Consider the following 17,454-nt stretch of genomic DNA (forward strand, 5'->3'; position numbering starts at 1 on the left):
AAGTTAAATGATGTTAAATAATTTCCAAGTCCCTTCTAAGGAACATGGAGCTAGGGAACACAGGCCATTCCTCTTTAGGTTCCTGTATTCCTGCTGTTTGAGAATAAGACCAAATGTTAAACTGACTCTAAGCAGCAAAAGGAAAGGAAGGTGAGAAAACAGCTGCACCCAAAAAGGTCCTGCACCTCTGGTCTAGTGTAGAAACATGAGTTGGCTCACAACTCCCCTCTAACTTTGCCTCTCCAAGCAAGTCAGAAGAACAGTGCTAAGAGGTAGCAGGATGCTGTTGGATGTTGTTTGTTTCCCTTCCTCCCTTCCCTGCCATGTCCTAAACCCTTCTGTATGAACAAACCTCCAGATCCCAGCACTGAGATCAGAGCTCCAGGGCCTCGGCACTGCTGCTCAAATCTCCCCAGCAAAGCACGTTTGGCACGGAATGGGGGCCAGTGGACAGAGCAGCCCCAGTGACAGGCATGAAGACAGAGCCACAGCAGTGTCACTGCCACAGGCTCTGGGCTCACAGCTCTGCCTGCAGGTTGTACCTGCCCTACAGCAGCTCTTTCAGCAGGTGTCCAAGTCCCCTGCAGCTCACCAACCTCCTGCTAAGGGCACCTAGAGCTCAGAGTGCCTGTGCCAGGCTGGGCTCACAGGCACAGCACATCCTCTGCCCTGGCCTTGCAGCTGTACCTTGGTCACTTGTGCTGTGGCACAGCACAGCTGCAAGGCTGGAGAACAGAGGGGGCAGAAATCACCACTTTGCTCCAGCCCAGGCTGAGGCAGGGAAGCTGTTGCCAGTCAGGAAGGAGGAAAGCTCTCTGAGCTCTTCATTCTTCCAGTGTTTTCCATAAGAATGAAACCCCTTCCACCGTACCTAGAGATGGCTGAACATCTCTCAACAGCCCTCTGTCATTTTCATCCTGTTCCCTGTGCATCTTCCCTTGGGAATGCTCAGGAATGTGCAGGGAGGGGAAGCAGGGCCTGTCAGGCCTGGCTGCAGCCCCTGACAGCACGTGCCAAGGTGAGCCTGGCTGCAGGCTGCCTGCCCCCAGCCTGGAGCCAAGCTCACAGCATGGAATGGGCTGTCCCAGAGTGCAGGGAGAACAATGGCTCTGGAGATAATGGTGTGTTTTGGCTCAGTCTCACCTTGCTCTCGTTGGGGGTGAACTGAATGCGCACACGGGCAGTCGCACCTCGTGGCACAGCACGGTACGCGTCGTTGGGGCACACCAGCCTGAAATAAGGCGAGCTCTGCATGGAGACCTGCACCAGCTGAACACACTGCAGGGAAGACATGAAACAATGATTGTGCCACTTGTGCAAACAGGCTGACAGGAGACCTGTCCGTGCCCTGCTGACATCCTTCCTTGATCCCTTTCCCAAAGCACTTTCAGCTGTGCAGGTACAGGCACATCATTCACAAGGGACAACTTGAATCCCTTCTGTCTGGCTCATTTTGGCCAGGGGCACTAGGGCAGTGCCCCGTGGGAAGGAAGGGCCCAGCAGGTCAGCACCAGCAGGATGGAGACAGAGCACCTGCACCAAGTCATCTGCACATTCAACAAGGCCAAAAAACCTGCTGGCTGCTGCCTGCACACAGCCATGCAGTGGTGTTCCAGACAGGGGATGTGCTACCTGAAAGCAAAGCAGCACATTATCCTGGGGGAAGGAAGAAATTCCCTTCTAGCAGATCAGGTTTGCCTAGGGCAGGTCTGGGGATACAGTCAGGCAGGCAGACCAGCAAGAGAGGAGACCAAACACTGTGGCCTCCCTGGGAATAAAAGCAAACCTGAAAAGGCAAAGAAGGAACACAGCAAGAAAATCCCTAAATCATGGAGATGGCAAAAGAGAATTTAAATGAGCAACTACAGCAGCAAGGAAGAATCATAAAACCAGGACAGCAATCACTTTGCCAAAAGTGATGGAAATACAGACAGGCTGTGCCTATTGACTGTGGGCTTCAAAGGCATTTTCTGCCTGGACAAACATGACCAGTGTTGACTCACATTGCAGCATTAAAGCAATCTTGGCTCCCCAGGGGCTCTTGCTGCCTGTGCAGGTGAGCTGGGCTGCTGGGCATTCCTGCCTGCAGCCAGCAGGCCAGGTTCTGCCCTCTGGGATACACAGACACAGCAAATGTGCATTTTCTAGCACATAGATATCAACCCCTGAGCACCCAAATGCTCTCAAAAAGTCTAAACCAGATGATTTTGACTCCCTCCTGGCTCTTCCCACCAGTCCACTCTCGGCACAAGCCTCATTTGAGAAAATGTTTCCCTGACTGAAATTCAAACGGTTTCGATTTTCCTCTTTACAGTGGAACACAACTGCTGACATTTTTCAACTTTTTCCCCTCTCAGCTCTCTTGGGAAACTGAAAAATAATCACAATTGCCTCAAGTGAAGGTGAAATCCTCCAGGAGCACATGACTTTGGATGTGCTGTGGTTCTCCAAAGGGAAAGCAGAGCACCACGTTGCTTTTGGAAAACCTGAGCAGAGCTGGATGAAGCTTAGCAGGAGCCTGAAGTGGCACCTAAAGGCCTCTCACTGCTTCTGCTGCATCAGTCTGACTCCAGGGCTGTTTCAGAACACATTTCCTGCAGTACCAATGCCATCAGTGCTAAGTGATTCCAGCATAAAGTGGAGAAGTCTCAGCCCATGAGCTTTGACTGTGAGCTGCTCAAAGGGAGCCAAACAGGCTGAGAGAGGCAGAGATTCCTACCAGGATTCCTACCAAGATTAACCAGGGAGACACAGCATGTGGTATAGACCCAAGGCAAAGCATGAAAGCAGGTTAGAACTGTACAGCCCTCAACATTCCTATCAATCCAGAGCTTTCAAGAGAAAGCAAATCCTTTTGGGATAGATACCATCAATGCATAGGCAAACTCAGGGGAGAATTCCCAGCACAGCAAGATTTCCAGCATCCTGCAGAACAAAGGTGCTGAGACATTTTCTTCTGGATGTGCTGCAGCAGGGAACTTGCTTTGCTGCACACCATGGGAATGACACCCCTCTCCTCTTCCAGCACAGTGTTAAAGCTCCAGGCCCCAGCACTCACCTTGCTCTCATTTGTGAGAGACAGTTCCATTTCAGAGACTTCATGAGCCACGAAGTTCTGAAACACCACCTCTGGTGGGGAAACACGAAACGAGCTCTGTTTCGGGAGAACTGGCAACAACTGGAGAGACAAGAGAGAGCAGGGAGAGGTTCAGCTGCTGGGAGGAATGTTCATGAGGGAGACTCTTCCTCTGATCCCCAGTGAAGTACAGACTCTGGGAGAGCACGTCTGCCCAGGCCACACTGGGGAAACAGTAGCTCAGCCACCTCTGCTCTGAGCTGCTCAAGAGCTGCTGGGCCACACAGGGCAGGGTATAAAAGAAGCCATATAAAAGGGTATAAAGGGTATAAAAGAAGCTATATAAAAGGGTATAAAGGGTATAAAAAAAGCCATTTTGGTGAAGGGGGTGTGTGTGCTCAGCTCTCAGGGAGGGAGACACACACCCAGCTCAGCTGAATTGTCACTAATGAACAGTTTTCTTTTGCTTCCACAACTTTGTCCCCTTTAATTGTATTTAAAAGTTAGTGTGTTTCTAACAGAGGTAAAGGCAAAAATACAATAACACAGAAATTAGGAAAAAGACAAATGAGGTGAATGCTGAATGAGGATAAGGGTCAGTTCTTTTCTCAGTAACTTGGGTAAGAGTAGAGTTAGTATCTCCTTTTCCCATGAGCTTTAAAATGGGTGCTTTCTTGTAGTCTATTATTGCTGTCTTATTTGATACCATTCTAGAGGCATGTCTGAAATGACACAACAGCAGCAAATGCTTCTGGAGCCGAGACATTGCTTTGAGAAAACTCTCCCCTGTTGTCTGCCTTCTCCAGCCACACTGCTGCCACTCCAGACACACCAGCAGCTCTCCTGTGGGACTGCACTGCTGAAGGGAGTGGCTGCAGCACACTGTCCCTTGGTTGTGCCCTTCTCTGAGCTGTCCCTGACCTCCCTCTCCAGGGCAATCCTTCACCACTTTGTTACTGTCTCTTGCTGCCAATTTCCTGCTCAGCACCCACCTCGGCCACCTACCACATCTGGACTGTGCAATGTACCCAGCCAGTCCTGCAGGAAAAGCAGCTTTAAACACACCTCTAAGTAGGCACTGATCCAGAGAAAGCACATCCATTCCCCCTGCCCAGGGCGAGTCCCCTGTACACCTGGCAGCCTGCAGAATCTCTCAGGCTCCCAACACATTGTTCCAACCCAAAGCATTCATGCAGTTAGTTTTGTTAAATCTGCAGTCATTCCTGCAGCTCCTTGGCCTTCAGAGGCCAGCACTGCCACTGTGGATGGAATCCTATGACCCCAAGCATTTGATGGTGACCACAGCAAAGCAAGAGGTGGTTATTTCAGCAGGAGAATGGCAAATGGCAAATTTGTGCCTTTGTGTCCCCACCCTTCCCCCCACTGTTTTAGCAATGGCAGCTCCACTCCAGCAAACCCCAGCAGTTTCAGCAGAAGTTATTTGTGTTGGCTTGGTGCAGACCAGGACTCCAAGTCCACCACTACCAGCAGTTTGCAATGACAACAGCACCTGGACACTGAGGGATTTTGCTGGAGGCGAGCCTGTCACAAGCACACACCCTCCTCAAACCTTGCATCAGACAGAAAGGAAAAGAGCAGGAAAAGGCTACCTTCTGACCAGTCTCACTCGTGTGTAGAAATGGGCCAATTCTGGGCAGACTACTCTCCCCAGCACTGGCCTCATTCTTGTTGAACTTCTCTCTCGAGAATCTAGAGGGAAGCAGCTGAAAGGAAAAAAAACCCAGCAAAACCATCAGAGATGTGCTTGTTCAGAAAGGCTTTTCTTGAACAAGTGGCACTGGTGACTAATTGGTGATCACATCATCTAGGACAGTCCTGGAAGCTCCCTAAGTTACTTGTTGAGATACTTAGCATCAGTAAATTAATAACAGAGCAGAATAGACATACTCCAAACACATGGCTGTGTCCCTCAGCTTCTCCATGATTTGATGGGACATGTTTGGGGATTTCTGCTCTTTGGGCATTTCTTTCCTCTTTAGGTTCACTGGATTGAGGCAGTGATCTTTTCAGAGAGTGGGGAGGAGCTGTCAGAACTCCCTAACTCCATCCCTGCACGACACTCAAAGCTCACAGCGAGGAGATAGCGCTGCTGGGTGAGTCCAGGAGATGCAAGAAAGCAAAGTGGTACCAAGAGTGAGGGGCACAGGAAAGTGTCCAGGTTTTAGTTCTCTCTGTTAATTAGCATTTGCTTGCTCTGTCTGGGCTCCCACAGCCCTCCACAGAAGAAAACACAAGGATCTCCTGGACAGAGCCTCAGCAGCAGGGCATCTTCAGTCAAGCGAGCTCCAGACAGCCAAGGGACCTTTGTGGCCCTGACTCCAGTGCTGTCTGCAGGGCTGGATCTGTGCCCCACGCAGGAGATGAGAGAGAACAGCTGCTCTGGAACCTCTGCTGCTGGGACCAGCCGTGTCTCTCAAGGCTTTGGGCAGAGTTGGAGCTGCCCAGGTGCTCAAGGGCAGCTTTGTGAGAGCAGCACAGTGAGTGCCCAGCCTGGCAGAAGGAATTGCTGTGACAAGGGCAGGGAGAGAAGCGCATGCTCAGGGCTCCAGCTGGACATTGGTTTCACTTGGCCCCGCTGGCACAGCCAGGGAAGACACTGGAGTGTCCCTGGAGCAACACACGCTGTTCCCAAGTGCACCAGGACAGCCCCCAGCAACAGGAGCACGGCACAGAGAGCTGGGGAGGGCTCTGCAGCCTCACAGTGCTGCTGGACAACAGGAGGGGCACGGAGAGGAGGGACACCAGGGGCATTTCCAGCCTTAACACAGCCCCAGAGGCTACTTACACTAAAAGACTTCAGTCTTTCCCTGAGCAAAAGCCGAGGAGGTGTCGTTGTCTTTTCTGGGAATCCAGAAGGCATTTTGAAAGCAGGAAGTCGCAGAAGATCAACAATGCCTCAAGAAAACTGCAAGGAGCAAGAATGGAACTCTGAAAATCCAGAATCCAATTCACGGCAGACTCAAGAGATACACTGATGCTAAAAAATTTATATTACTTAAAAGTAGCCAAGTGCTTGTTTGGTGTGAGTACCTAGGACTGTTAGGCCTCTAGTTGAACTATATGGCTATGTTGTGCAATTCCAAAATGAATCACACTGAAACCTGGAGCTAAAAATCTGAATAACATTAATAATAGTTAGAACAGACTGTAAAAGCTGTAGCTTTAATATTATTAGATTCAATATTATACTACTACTACTACTATTATTATTATTATTATTATTATTAATTTAAATATTAATATTATTTTAAAATAGCTAGAATGGACTTCCTCTTCTTTAGGCTAAACACCCCTTGCTCTCTCAGCTGCTCCTCACAAGACGTGTGAGAGACTGGAATGTTATGGCTAATGGCTTAAATCTTGTTATAAAGCATTTTTTGCCCGTTGTGACAAATTTGTATAAAGAAGCCGTGACCACCAAAGCCCAGCCTTCCCTGGAAATGCCTGCTGACTGGAACTTTGGACTGTGAGTTAAGCCACCTCTCAGGAACTTGAGACAAACTAGAGGTGACACTATTGTCCTATGATCTCAGGTCTGGGGAGAAGTCAACAACACTGAGGGAGAAAAATGTATCCACACCAAAGCCAAAGGCAGCAGCTGTCCTGAGAATCAGCTCTGTGTGGCTTCAGGCTGGGGAAGTCGCAGGCACAGACTCATCTGCTGAGGCCAGGTTTGCACACAAACCTCCCCTCAACAGAGGGGCAAGGAGGAAATTTTGGCCGTGTGGCATAGGCTCTGGTAAGAGGCAGTGCACACCCATCCTCCCTCCCACAAAGCGGCTCAGCTCTAAAACCTCCCCCCACAAGAAGGCCACATGCAGGGGACATTGCCATGAGGAGCAGCTGAGGGGGTGTCACAACCCATCCAAGGCCTCCAGCGCGCCCCCAGAGCCCTGCCTGAGGCCTTGCACCAGATGAGTGCAGGGGATGCAAAGTAACACACCAGATCCGAACATCCACAACACAATTCGGGGCACAGATGTGACAAAACCAAAAAGTACAACTTTAGTCCATCTCTGACTTCAAACAAAATTCGGCACTCCCTCCCAGAGACCAAAGCCCCGCGAATTCGGGAGTCCCTGGCAGAAAGCAAAGCCCCGCGAACTCGGGACTCCCTGTGAGAGCAATGCAGCACGAAGTGCCCCGCACAGCCCCATTCCCTGTGAACAATTCCCCTGGCGAGTGGCCCAGGGGAGCCGTGTGCCCGTGCCCAGGCTGCGCACACCCACCGAGGATCGCGGTCTCCACGCAACTGAGCCTGGAGCAGCAGCGCCGCGGCCGCTGCGGCCGCGGTTCCCCGGCAACCCCGAGCCCTGCCCGTGCCCCTGGCTTCCATCTCGGCCTCCGCTCGAGGCCTGTTCCGCCCTCGGAGCTCCCTCGGGCCCCGCCACGAGCCGAAGGAATCCGCTGCGGGGCCCGGAACGTGCCGGGCACGTTTCTCGCTATCGCCAGAGCCCCGCACCCAGCTCCTGCTGCTGCTGCTGCTTCCAGCAGGAAAAATCCCAGCGTCTGCAGAGCTCGTGTTCAGCGCTGCCTACACGTGGCAATGAGCGAGCTGCAGCTCCTGGCACTAACGGGGAGCTTCTCCTGCTGCTCAGGGACACGCAAGTAGCAAAAGTCATTTCCTGATGGCATGCTTTAGATCACCTCAGCAGCAGCCAGAAATCAGTGCTCCAGAAGACTGAGATTATCACATCCTGTATTTCTCTTTGGCCTTCTCTTTCAAAATACAGATGTGCTACAAGAAAAAATAAAAAGTACAATATTTATCCATCTCTATCTTCCAATGAAGTGTAAGACTGATTTGCAGCTGTATTCCCAGCACTGCACTCAAAACACACTACAACCCTAATAGTTGGAAGTTTCCTACTTGCAGTAAACTCCAGCTCTTAGTATTCCTTGCAAGTTTATTTGTAATATATAGGTTTATATATTCGAAAGAACTTAGGTTTCTTAAATTACTGCATGCTCCTTAATGCTGCTGAGCAATGGCACAGACTGTTTGTGTCTTCAGCAGGACTGGTTTGTCTTAGGAAAAAGGCTTTGAAGTAAAAAACTTTCCCAGTTAAACAGAATTAAGGAAGTACTTTGGAAAACAGAGGGAGAATGATCAACCCTATCAGTTTATGATGTTTCCAAGGCCACTACTCTGTGCAGCCTGAAGAAGCTGTAATGGAATAAGGGAAGAGTTCTTACAGACATGTAAGATGTAAGACATGTTATCCCTAAGTGTATGGAAGACCTTCACACAGAGTCCCTGCAGGGCTGCTTTAAAGACCTGGTGACTGAAGAGCAACATAGGGTTGAACTAAGTCAGACAAATATCCAATCAAAGTCAAATGACAAGTTATTTTCAGATGGGGTCACAGATTGTGTGCTGCTCACCATCCTGGGGGCCCAGAATGTTCTGCAGCACGGCTGAGCCGTGAGACTTGTGGAGTAGAATTATAAAAAGGTGAAGCACAAACATTTCTCATGCACCTACACTGCATTACCAACTCGGCACCTTAAAAATGGTTTTGCTCCTTTATTGGAAGTTTCTAGCTGGAGTTGAAGGTTTTTTAATTGTTGAGAAGCTCTGAGTAGAAGCAAATCTTCTTGCTGGGTACCTGATACTTGGCAGTGGAGGAATGTGCATGTACTTACATTTAGATCTCTGAAGTATTCATTGTAGTCAAGAGCATATCCAACCACAAATTGATCTGGGATTTCAAAGCCTGTATCTGTAAGAAAATACAGTTCTTTTTATACTTCAGTGGTGTAAGCAGCTTTTAAATGCAGAGTTTGTATTCAACACACACTTGAGCTAAGAGTAAAAGACATCATCTCTTTCAGGGTGCTTCCTTAAGAATCTGAGCTATAAATTGATGACAGAGGTTAGAATCTAAACCATTCCCATCAGTCAGTAATATAATTAAGGTTGTTAAGAGAATTCTGTTTATTAACAAAATAATTGTTTAACACCTGGTTATGAGTTAGTCCTGGGAGAAGAGACAAGGAATGAGATTTTACTTGAGTGAAAGTAGATGAACCGTGATTCAGTAGGACTTTTCAGTTTGGAAACAAGGCAAGTTTAATAATGCAGAGTCAAAACAAACGTCCTCCAGGGCCAAAGCAAAGCAACACACAGTTAAGGTTTGATTCATTTCTGCTATCTAAATAGTTAAATTTGTGTATCAAATAGCTAAACCTGCACTGAGGCCAGCCAGGGGAAAAACAGAAGGTGGTCATGAGGCCTCAGGATGCCATAGCTGGACATCAGTTCACAAGTTTTTATGTAGTTTCTCCCCATTTCTCTTGGCCTTCATGAAACTTCTGTGCAGTTGTCAGATGTGCTTGCCTGAAGGGAAATGGTAAGACTGTGTTTTGGAAAATACTAGAAAAACATGGTACTTACAGTCTGGTCTGTAACCTGGACTCTGACATGTCCTTTTGACGAGCAGGCTGTAAGGCAGAGCAGAGAAGGTTGGTTTTTAAAATATGTCTAAGCTGTAGACTTCCCTTCTGCCACGCCTCCCCATAAGCTTGTAAAATCATGCCATTAAATTAAGGCAGTGAGATTATTTCACAGAAAGCAGTAGTGTTCAGCCTTGTCGTGGAGGGAGAAGCAAAGGCTCTGATCTAGGTTCATTCTTTATGTCCAAGTGGCTCTAGTTTGTATTCAGTTCCCTCCAATCCTGGGTCTCAGGTCATTGCCCTTCCATGGAGCAATGCCTCAGGACATTGGAACAGCACAGAGGGGGAAGCATGTCCAAGTGGCTGGGAATGATTTTAGTGGGGAGGGAGGGAGGGAGAAAAGGACATTTCTTCTGCAAAATCTTATCTAGTCTTGGTTTGCCTGTGCCCTTCAGAAGAAACTGAGAACCTCCTGGACAGTCCCTAGAAGGCCTGTCTGAATAACTGGTGCATAAAGCAACTGTTTTTATAAAGCATTGTGATTACTTGACAGACACAGGGATATTCCACAAAATTTCCTTTTAGAGACCTACTACAAGCAGATCTAGAATGCTGCTTGAAGTCATCTTCCAAGTGCTGACAGACTCTTAGATTCTGGAAACTTCTAGAGTTGAGGATAGTAAGGGATATTCTGAGTGTTGTCATTCCAGCATTGAGGCAACTGAGGCGACGTTAGAAAACTTACGGAAGGACATCAATTTCCTTCAGCCATAAAGTAAGAAACAGGGAATCCATCAGACTTTATGGACACCATAGAAAGAGCCATCAAACCTTCCTTTATTAATTTGAGCAGTGAAGATGGTAGTGCACAGGGAAATTTCCCAGTTTAAGAAACACTTAATTTTCCAGCAGCTGGGTAAGGATTGCTTCCTGCATTTGCTTTCTCCCCCCCAAACTTCAAGCCAAACAAGCACTTGGCAGCATACAATGACTATTCACCCAAATGATTTGAATATGTTAGTTAGCAGCTATATCCTTGTACCTTACAACTTTTACCATCCTTGGTTTCTTGACTTTTAGTTTTGAAAGCAGTGTTTTCATTGTTCTACCAGTCTCAATAATGTCCTGAAAGTGATAAAAAAATAAATTATCCTTCAAGTTTGAAAGGAAAATCAGACTGTCAGTGGATTAAATTAGAGCATACCAACCTGGCAGCCCAGTAACTTCAGTAATTATTATTTTATATCTAATATGTATTCATTTGAAAAGAAGGGAGAAAAGAATCTGTGTCATTCCACCCCTCCTTCAGTCATTACTTACCTCTACTACTAACACATTCTGGAAGAGATTACATAGGGAAGGAAGGAAAAGAAAAAAAAAATACTTAAATGGCAATTTTCAGCAAACCAAACAGCCAAGAAAAGCACGCTAAAACCCTCAGTTACAAGGAATTTGCCTTGATTTTCAAAGGAGATTGTCACTTGAACTACTGACTTGACTTTGGTGCTTACTGAAGAGTCTTTTTGTAAGTATTTCTGAAAGCTTAAATATGGTGCTAAAGGCACCTGTGTCAGGTCTGTATATTGCTCTGTGTACAGCACCAGTATTCCAGAGGCACTGAATGAGTCAGGTGAGTGTGGTTCATTTCTGGGGGTTCTGGGATAAAATGGGGAATAGGACCTTTGGGAGCATTCATTGCTGATCACTCCAAGTTTCCACTGAGATCAGTGGGAATTATTCACTGCTTCAAAGCCCAGCATTTTAAATCAGTGTTAAGAGGCTGGAAGTATGCAGTATCAAAATCTTCAATAAAGATGGATTTCCTGGAAAACACACAAGAAGAGTTGTTTTCCTTTAAAAGCTGAAGATGCCAATTCATACCTTCCCACTTAGTGTAGACAGCTCCTCACCAATAAAACTGATTTTTTCTGCAGGTGACTCATTCTAGAAGGAGAAAGAAGAGATGGAAGTCACATAAAGCATGCCCCAAAGTGTTGTCCTGGATTTGTTTGAAAGGTGAGCTGCTCTTGCTTCTTACAAGAGGAAGGAGTTGGAGATCTGCCCCTGGCTTTGTCATCTTGAGTGTTCTGCTATGTTTATCCCAGTGAATATATAATATCCACCCTTTGGGGCAGATCAGTAAATCAGTTCCTTTTTAGTATGTAATTTGAAGAGAATGTACACATAAACTCCATTTTTGGGGGGTTCTCACACAAACCACCAGTATTTAGAATGCCAGTCTATGGAGAGAGTCAATTTTCCAAAGAAAAGAAAGTCACTCACACAGTAGCTTTTTATTTTGACAAAATCCACGGTAATGGGCACAGATTTTTCACCATTTTGATTCAGTGCTTTTATATGGTCCAGCAAATCAGCAAAGAATTTATAGCCTCCTTTAAGGACACAGAGTGCAACAATGTGATGACTTCCCATGTCTTGCATGATATCTCTAGCCAAACGCTCTGTCCTGGGAGAAAGAAGGAAAAAAAAGGCAATTCTGGAAAGTGTTCTGTATATCAGAGCTGTTTGTGCATATATTAAGCAATGTTCAAGTAAAAATTCTGATCTTGCTGTTAGGTTTTTCTAACTAGCAAATTGTGAGCACAGCAAGTCATAGGAAAATAAATTAGGTATTTGCACAGCATAAGCAGATTTAACCCATAAACACAAATATTGCAGGATAGGTGGGCTTCAAGAGAGGTGATGGAACATGGAAGCTTGACTGGGCTTGCAGAGGAATCCTCTCCATAAACCCCCTCTTATCCCAGACTTTAGGACAGAAGTGTTAGGGCTGCAGGGTTTCCCCGTTTCCCATGGGCTGCACAGGGCAAGACCTCAGGCTTTTTTCATTTGGAGGGACAAAAATGGGCATTACTGTCCCTGTTCTTTCCTGTTTACCCTCATACCTGTCCAGGATGAGTCCGTGAGGAATGAAGACTCTTTCTAAATCCTCTTCATAATGCTTAGGAATGCAAAACAGATTTTTGTTGTAGCCGCTGTCCTCATCTCTTATCTGCAAGGAAAAGGGAAATACATCTAAAACTAGCAACCAAGGCATTCAAGAAAAAGCTTCCAGTCTGTGACAGTGTGAAGAAAAAATTCCTCCCCTCCAATAATGTGTCAAAATAAAAATATTTCTGAGAGTTTTTGATCTTTCTGCTAGAACAATTCACAATCTGATAACTGGAGCTGGTGGCTGAGTTGTGAATGGAGTTGTGAATGCATAACAAGTACTTTGCCCCAGTCATGATGAAATCAATTCTTGGCTATCATCAACTCATTCAAAAAGCCACCCAAAATAGTAACAACCTTCCCCTCTTGTTCCATTTGCCCTTCTGCAGAGCTCAGTAGCTTGCTTGTGTGGTAGTGTCGTGGTTTTAAACTACTAACTAAGAAAATTACTTACTTCTTGCTGTGAGATATGGATTAGAATAAGAGTAAAACAGGCATACAACTTAAAAGGGGGAAAAAAAAAAAGAAAGTTTATTGACAAACCACAATAATAAGAACACCAGAATAAACTTCCAGAAAAACTTTTCCATCCCTTATCTACTCACTATTCCCTTGTTCACATGACAACAGAGACAAAAACTCTGGAACTCTGATGGTTAAAACAGTTCCAATTCTTGCTAGTCTTTTTACTAATCTTTATAGAGAAACAGAAGTTTCTTCTTGTTAATTTATCGAGTTTCTCACAAGAAAACTATTTTTGTTATAGTTTTCTATTGCCCTAATGTTAGCTGTTCAGAGATGCTATTATTAGAGTTCACTCTTCCCATTCTCACATCACTCTGAGGTGTGTATGGGCTATGCGTCTAGAGATAGCATTTTTAAGGATAAGTTATTCAAAGGCAAAAAAAGAAAAAAAGTCTTCTTCATCTGTTTCTGTGAGCTTCACCAGAAAACAGTTTTCTCATGGCCTCTCAGGGCTTCAAATCTCTCAACAGTTTTCTCATGGCCTCTCAAGGCTTTTAATCTCCCAGTACTTCACTATACTATAATTACTCTTTACTCAAATTTACACTTTGAATACTATTCTTCTCTAGATCCTATATCATGAATTAAAGGAGTTCTTTTCAGGACTTCATTGTCTATCTCCATAGTTTTAACAGGGAGATATTTCAGCTTAATTAAAGCATCTTCTTAATTCTCTACCTTCCTTGAAGCTTCTTTTCTTTCCTGTCACTGGTAGTTTATAAAGTCTCTTTTCATGTTGATATCTCTCTCTCTTTCTCTCTCTCTGGATAAAAAGATTAATCCGCAAGTCTCATCTGGGTAATGAAAGAGTTAACATCTTGCCCAGGCTTTTGTAGATGGTTCGGTGATCTCTGCCGAACAGGAGCTGGAGCCGTCTGCGATAGGAAGTTCTTCATGGCTACTCTGGAGCGTGTAGTTTCTGCTTTAACCCGCTGCAAGTCCAGGGTTTCCCTCTTTCTTTACTGGGCAGTTTTTAGTGAATTAGTTACAGCAAAACCTGCAGCCGAGCCAGAGATCGGCTCGGCCCGGCCCGGGGAAAACCTTCCCCAGGCCCCCCCATCTCCCGGCCGGGAGACGGGGCAGGCCCGGCCCCATCCCCGCCCGGCCGCATGGCCTGGGCAGGGACGGGAGGCCTGGAGCTCTGCTACCCTCCACAGCCAGAAAACAAAGAGAGCCCAGAGAGCTCTGCTTTTACATTTTAAGGTAGGGTTCACAAGTTGATCCCACTTTTCAATGGCCTAAACTGCTGTCAATTCCCAGCAATGACCGATAATTGGTCAGGAGAAAAGACTCCAAGCACTTCCCAGCAACTCCAACTCCCTTAAAGGTAAAGTAACTCCATGACAGGTAGACAAGCGAAAATTAAAATGTAAGGCAAGGAGATTGGGATTCCAGGTCAGCATGTCACTTTGGGGTGCTGCTCTACTTTGACCATCGTTCTCCACTGGGTAAAAGAGAAAGCTTTGCCTTCTAAGCATGATTTCACAGCTGAACCTTTGACATTCCAGCCATTAACTCTCTCAGAGGACAGGGGAGATGGCTCACCCAAAAGGAGAAGCTTTGGGATGGCAGTGAGAAGAGGGGAAGCTGCAGAGGGTGCCCATGGATGGGAAGAAGTTGTGCTGTTTGCCCTTGGATCAGAGTGCTCCTCATCGTGGCTGGGGACTGGCCATGGCTACATCCCATAGATTTGGCCTTTAGCCCTTCTGCCTCCAGGATTTAGGGTTACAGTTCTTTATCCAACGTGCTGCTTCCAGGTGGTTGCACCCAGAGGTGTCTTGCATGTCTAGAAGCTCCATAATCCCCATTTGGGTTTCTCTTCTGGCCCCAAACAAATCTGTGTCTTTGGATTCTACCTCCCTTCAACACCTTGATGGATGCTTTGTTCATTTATAAAGTGGTGGTACAAAACCAGGCAAGGAAAAATAGAAGGAAGTAGAAAGAATTGTGAATAAGATTAATATGTATGTTTTAGAAATAAATTAAGAAAACCCCCCACAAATTCCTGAGATTTTTGTCATGCTGATACTGCCCTGCTGTTGTTAGAAATACAGAACTAACTGAAAGAAAAATTCAGAGCTGGCTCAAAGCTTCTCTAGTGAAAAACAGGTTATCTACATACCAGTTACATTCCACAGAACTCAGTAAAGCATCTTGCTAAAAGTGCAGACCTGTGGATTCAGCAGTAATAGCATAAAGTATTGCTAACACCAAGTTAACACCTGCAAACTCTTTACACAGATGAATTGTTTTTAATTCTCCTTTTCTTTGGCACAGGAGAGATGAGTACTTAGGAAGAAAAGACAAATGGACTGTAGGAAACAGTAGCACGTTACTACTTGCAAAACTCACAGCAGCCAAAAGGAAATAACCAAATACTGCCATTTATTTTAAATTGGCCACAAATAGCTTCCTGCATTTAAAGATGAAACTAGAGCCAGGTGTTAAAGGAAATTTCAGAGAACAGATTATAGCAGCAAAAGGCAATGAAAACAGAAGCTCCTCCTGGCTGCACTAAGCACATTCTGCAAGTTCTCAAAATTGATCAGCCCTAATGGTCCAAGAATATGCAGAATGACCTCGCAGCTGAGCCCTGGCTGGGTGGCAGCAGTGCTGCTCTGCCTGGTTTAGTTACTGTTGTCTTTGTGGCTGAAGTCAGTGAAGTGAAAGCTTAAGTGCAGGACTGGTTTTAGCTCAGGTTTGTTGGTGCCTCGTTGATCGTGGAGAGACGCTGGCAGTGACACTGGGATGGGCTGTGGCTTGGGCTGTGCCAGCACTGAGAGCAGCTTCAGGGAGTGCAGAGCTGCTCATGCTTTGGTGTTTGGTCAGCCCAGCTGGGCAGCTCAAAACTGGCCCATTTCTGCCTCTGGGAGGCTGCTAGTGCTGGGGATGAGATTGTCACTGAATTAGAAGCATTGGTCAAAGACACTGATTATTTGAGACTACTGCAACACATAAACACCATCTCTGTATCATCTGAAGTATCAAAAAAAAAGCACCTTTAAGGACAGTCACTGACACCAGAATAAAAAGTGTTGTTTGTGTTGTTCTGTTTTGGTTTGTCTCCAAGATTCCCAAGTCTATTGCATTCTACTTAACTGCAGCTTAAATGCAGTGATAATTCTCTCTGCAATTTCAGCAGCTTCTTGTGCCTAATCATGATCCTAACTGCGGTATTTAATGGACTTCAGCTTGACAATCTGCTTTTGCATTTCTAAATGCACAGCATTTCTTCTGCACAGCAAGGTAAGTTCAGCCTTCTTAGCAAAGCTGAGCTTCCTGCTGCACTTGATGAGTGACACTACAACTGCTTCAGCTCAGGTGAGGGATGAGCTTTGTCTGTGTGGGTGTAACCGTGCAATAAAGGTAATCTTGAGGCACACAGATGTAAATAGTCATTACTGCTTAGAGCTCGTCTAGCAGTGCAGCTTTGTAGCTGTTACTTGGTTTAACAACTCTGCTCAGTGAGAGTCTTGGGTACAAACAATATCTGCTACAATATCCTCTGTCTGAAGCGTTTCTTAAAGCCTAATGGAAGGTTCAAAACCAGAACTTGAAGGATTGCATCAGTTTGAGCACCACAGCAACCTGCCTTACAGGCTCATTAAATCCTTTGCATTGTGGCATATTGCTGAATAATACCGTGACAGCCCATAATATAAAGAAATCCACTAAACTATCATACAAAATCATTACAGTTTTAAATCATGAGTTTACAAGTTGAGGAATTAATTGTTTCATTTAGTTTCAGTATCGTCTGTTGTTCCATTACTGATGTCGATTTCTGAGTTTAAGAAAAAACAACAAAATGAACTACAGCAATTTTGTACAGTAGAGGAATTCATAAGAATTCATAAGAATTGTTTCATCAGCACAGAATGAAAGAATATGAATAGAGGTATGTTAAAGTCAAATAATGTCATGCATTTGTAGAAAAGTGAGTCTATCAAGATGCCTCTACTCTGAAAGCCATCTTTTCTGCCAAGTAAATAGAAGAACCACAGTCAGTATTTCTAATGCTCTGCTATTTTTGCTAAAGCTGATCTTTCCCCCCTTTCAGCCAAAGCCCCCTCCAGGCAAATAACCAAACACAAGGACATTATGCTTTTATTACCTGCAGTGCATGAGCCATAATTCCCTCTTTGAGCTATGCTCTCGCAGAATGAGCTGGTGTTACTACTGCAGTTTGGCTTGCTCTGTTTTAATCTTCCAGTCAGATCATGACTTGCTTCTCAAAGGTCAAAATTGTCATCTTTTGCTGTGGCGGTGTCAATGGCAGGGTTGCTGCCACTGCCCTGAAGAAGCCGTCCTGAAAAGGACTGCCCAGGGCCACAGGCACATCCTCTGCCTGCAGAGTCAGCTCAGCTCAGCGGCAGCGTGCAGGCAACACGGAGAGAGAGACTGGAGAGCTGGAAGGCATTCCACTGAGAAATGGCCTTTATTATAGCAGGGCCCTCAGTGAACAGAGCCAGTGACAGCAGCTC

The 17,454-nt window shown here is 45.8% G+C and overlaps 2 protein-coding genes across 5 annotated transcripts in view; both read right to left on the reverse strand.

The window, feature by feature from the left end:
• LOC147650795 (axonemal central pair apparatus protein HYDIN-like) overlaps nucleotides 1-7,669 on the reverse strand; it is a 57,163-nt gene extending 49,494 nt beyond the window's left edge. Inside the window, exons 1-5 of one of the 3 annotated variants that reach the window (XM_086847704.1) lie at nucleotides 7,327-7,669; nucleotides 5,883-6,002; nucleotides 4,687-4,800; nucleotides 3,059-3,178; nucleotides 1,144-1,278 (exon numbers count right to left, since the gene is read on the reverse strand). In XM_086847704.1, coding sequence (XP_086703830.1) covers nucleotides 1,144-1,278; nucleotides 3,059-3,178; nucleotides 4,687-4,800; nucleotides 5,883-5,957 — 444 coding nt within the window. In that variant the 5' untranslated portion in view covers nucleotides 5,958-6,002; nucleotides 7,327-7,669. Of the gene's footprint in view, nucleotides 1-1,143; nucleotides 1,279-3,058; nucleotides 3,179-4,686; nucleotides 4,801-5,882; nucleotides 6,003-7,040 lie in introns of all 3 variants that reach the window. The other 2 variants (XM_086847705.1, XM_086847706.1) reach the window with 2 other exon arrangements.
• Nucleotides 7,670-7,703: 34 nt separating this feature from the next.
• Nucleotides 7,704-17,175, reverse strand: LOC111922220 (hypoxanthine-guanine phosphoribosyltransferase-like). Of its 2 annotated transcripts, XM_086847708.1 has the most exons (8): nucleotides 17,085-17,175; nucleotides 12,400-12,506; nucleotides 11,777-11,960; nucleotides 11,375-11,437; nucleotides 10,536-10,618; nucleotides 9,495-9,541; nucleotides 8,744-8,820; nucleotides 7,704-7,835 (listed from the first exon to the last, which is right to left on the reverse strand). In XM_086847708.1, the coding sequence occupies exons 1-8, from the start codon at nucleotides 17,100-17,102 to the stop codon at nucleotides 7,788-7,790; spliced, it is 627 nt and encodes a 208-aa protein (XP_086703834.1). In that variant the 5' UTR covers nucleotides 17,103-17,175; the 3' UTR covers nucleotides 7,704-7,787. The 2 variants fall into 2 exon arrangements, with proteins under 2 accessions (XP_086703834.1, XP_086703833.1); XM_086847707.1 differs by lacking the exon at nucleotides 17,085-17,175 and having other exon boundaries at nucleotides 12,400-12,609.
• Nucleotides 17,176-17,454: the final 279 nt, after the last annotated feature.

This window comes from Cyanistes caeruleus, chromosome 12, assembly GCF_971803275.1.
Source record: "Cyanistes caeruleus chromosome 12, bCyaCae1.hap1.1, whole genome shotgun sequence".
In the NCBI taxonomy this organism is placed as follows: Eukaryota; Metazoa; Chordata; class Aves; order Passeriformes; family Paridae; genus Cyanistes; species Cyanistes caeruleus.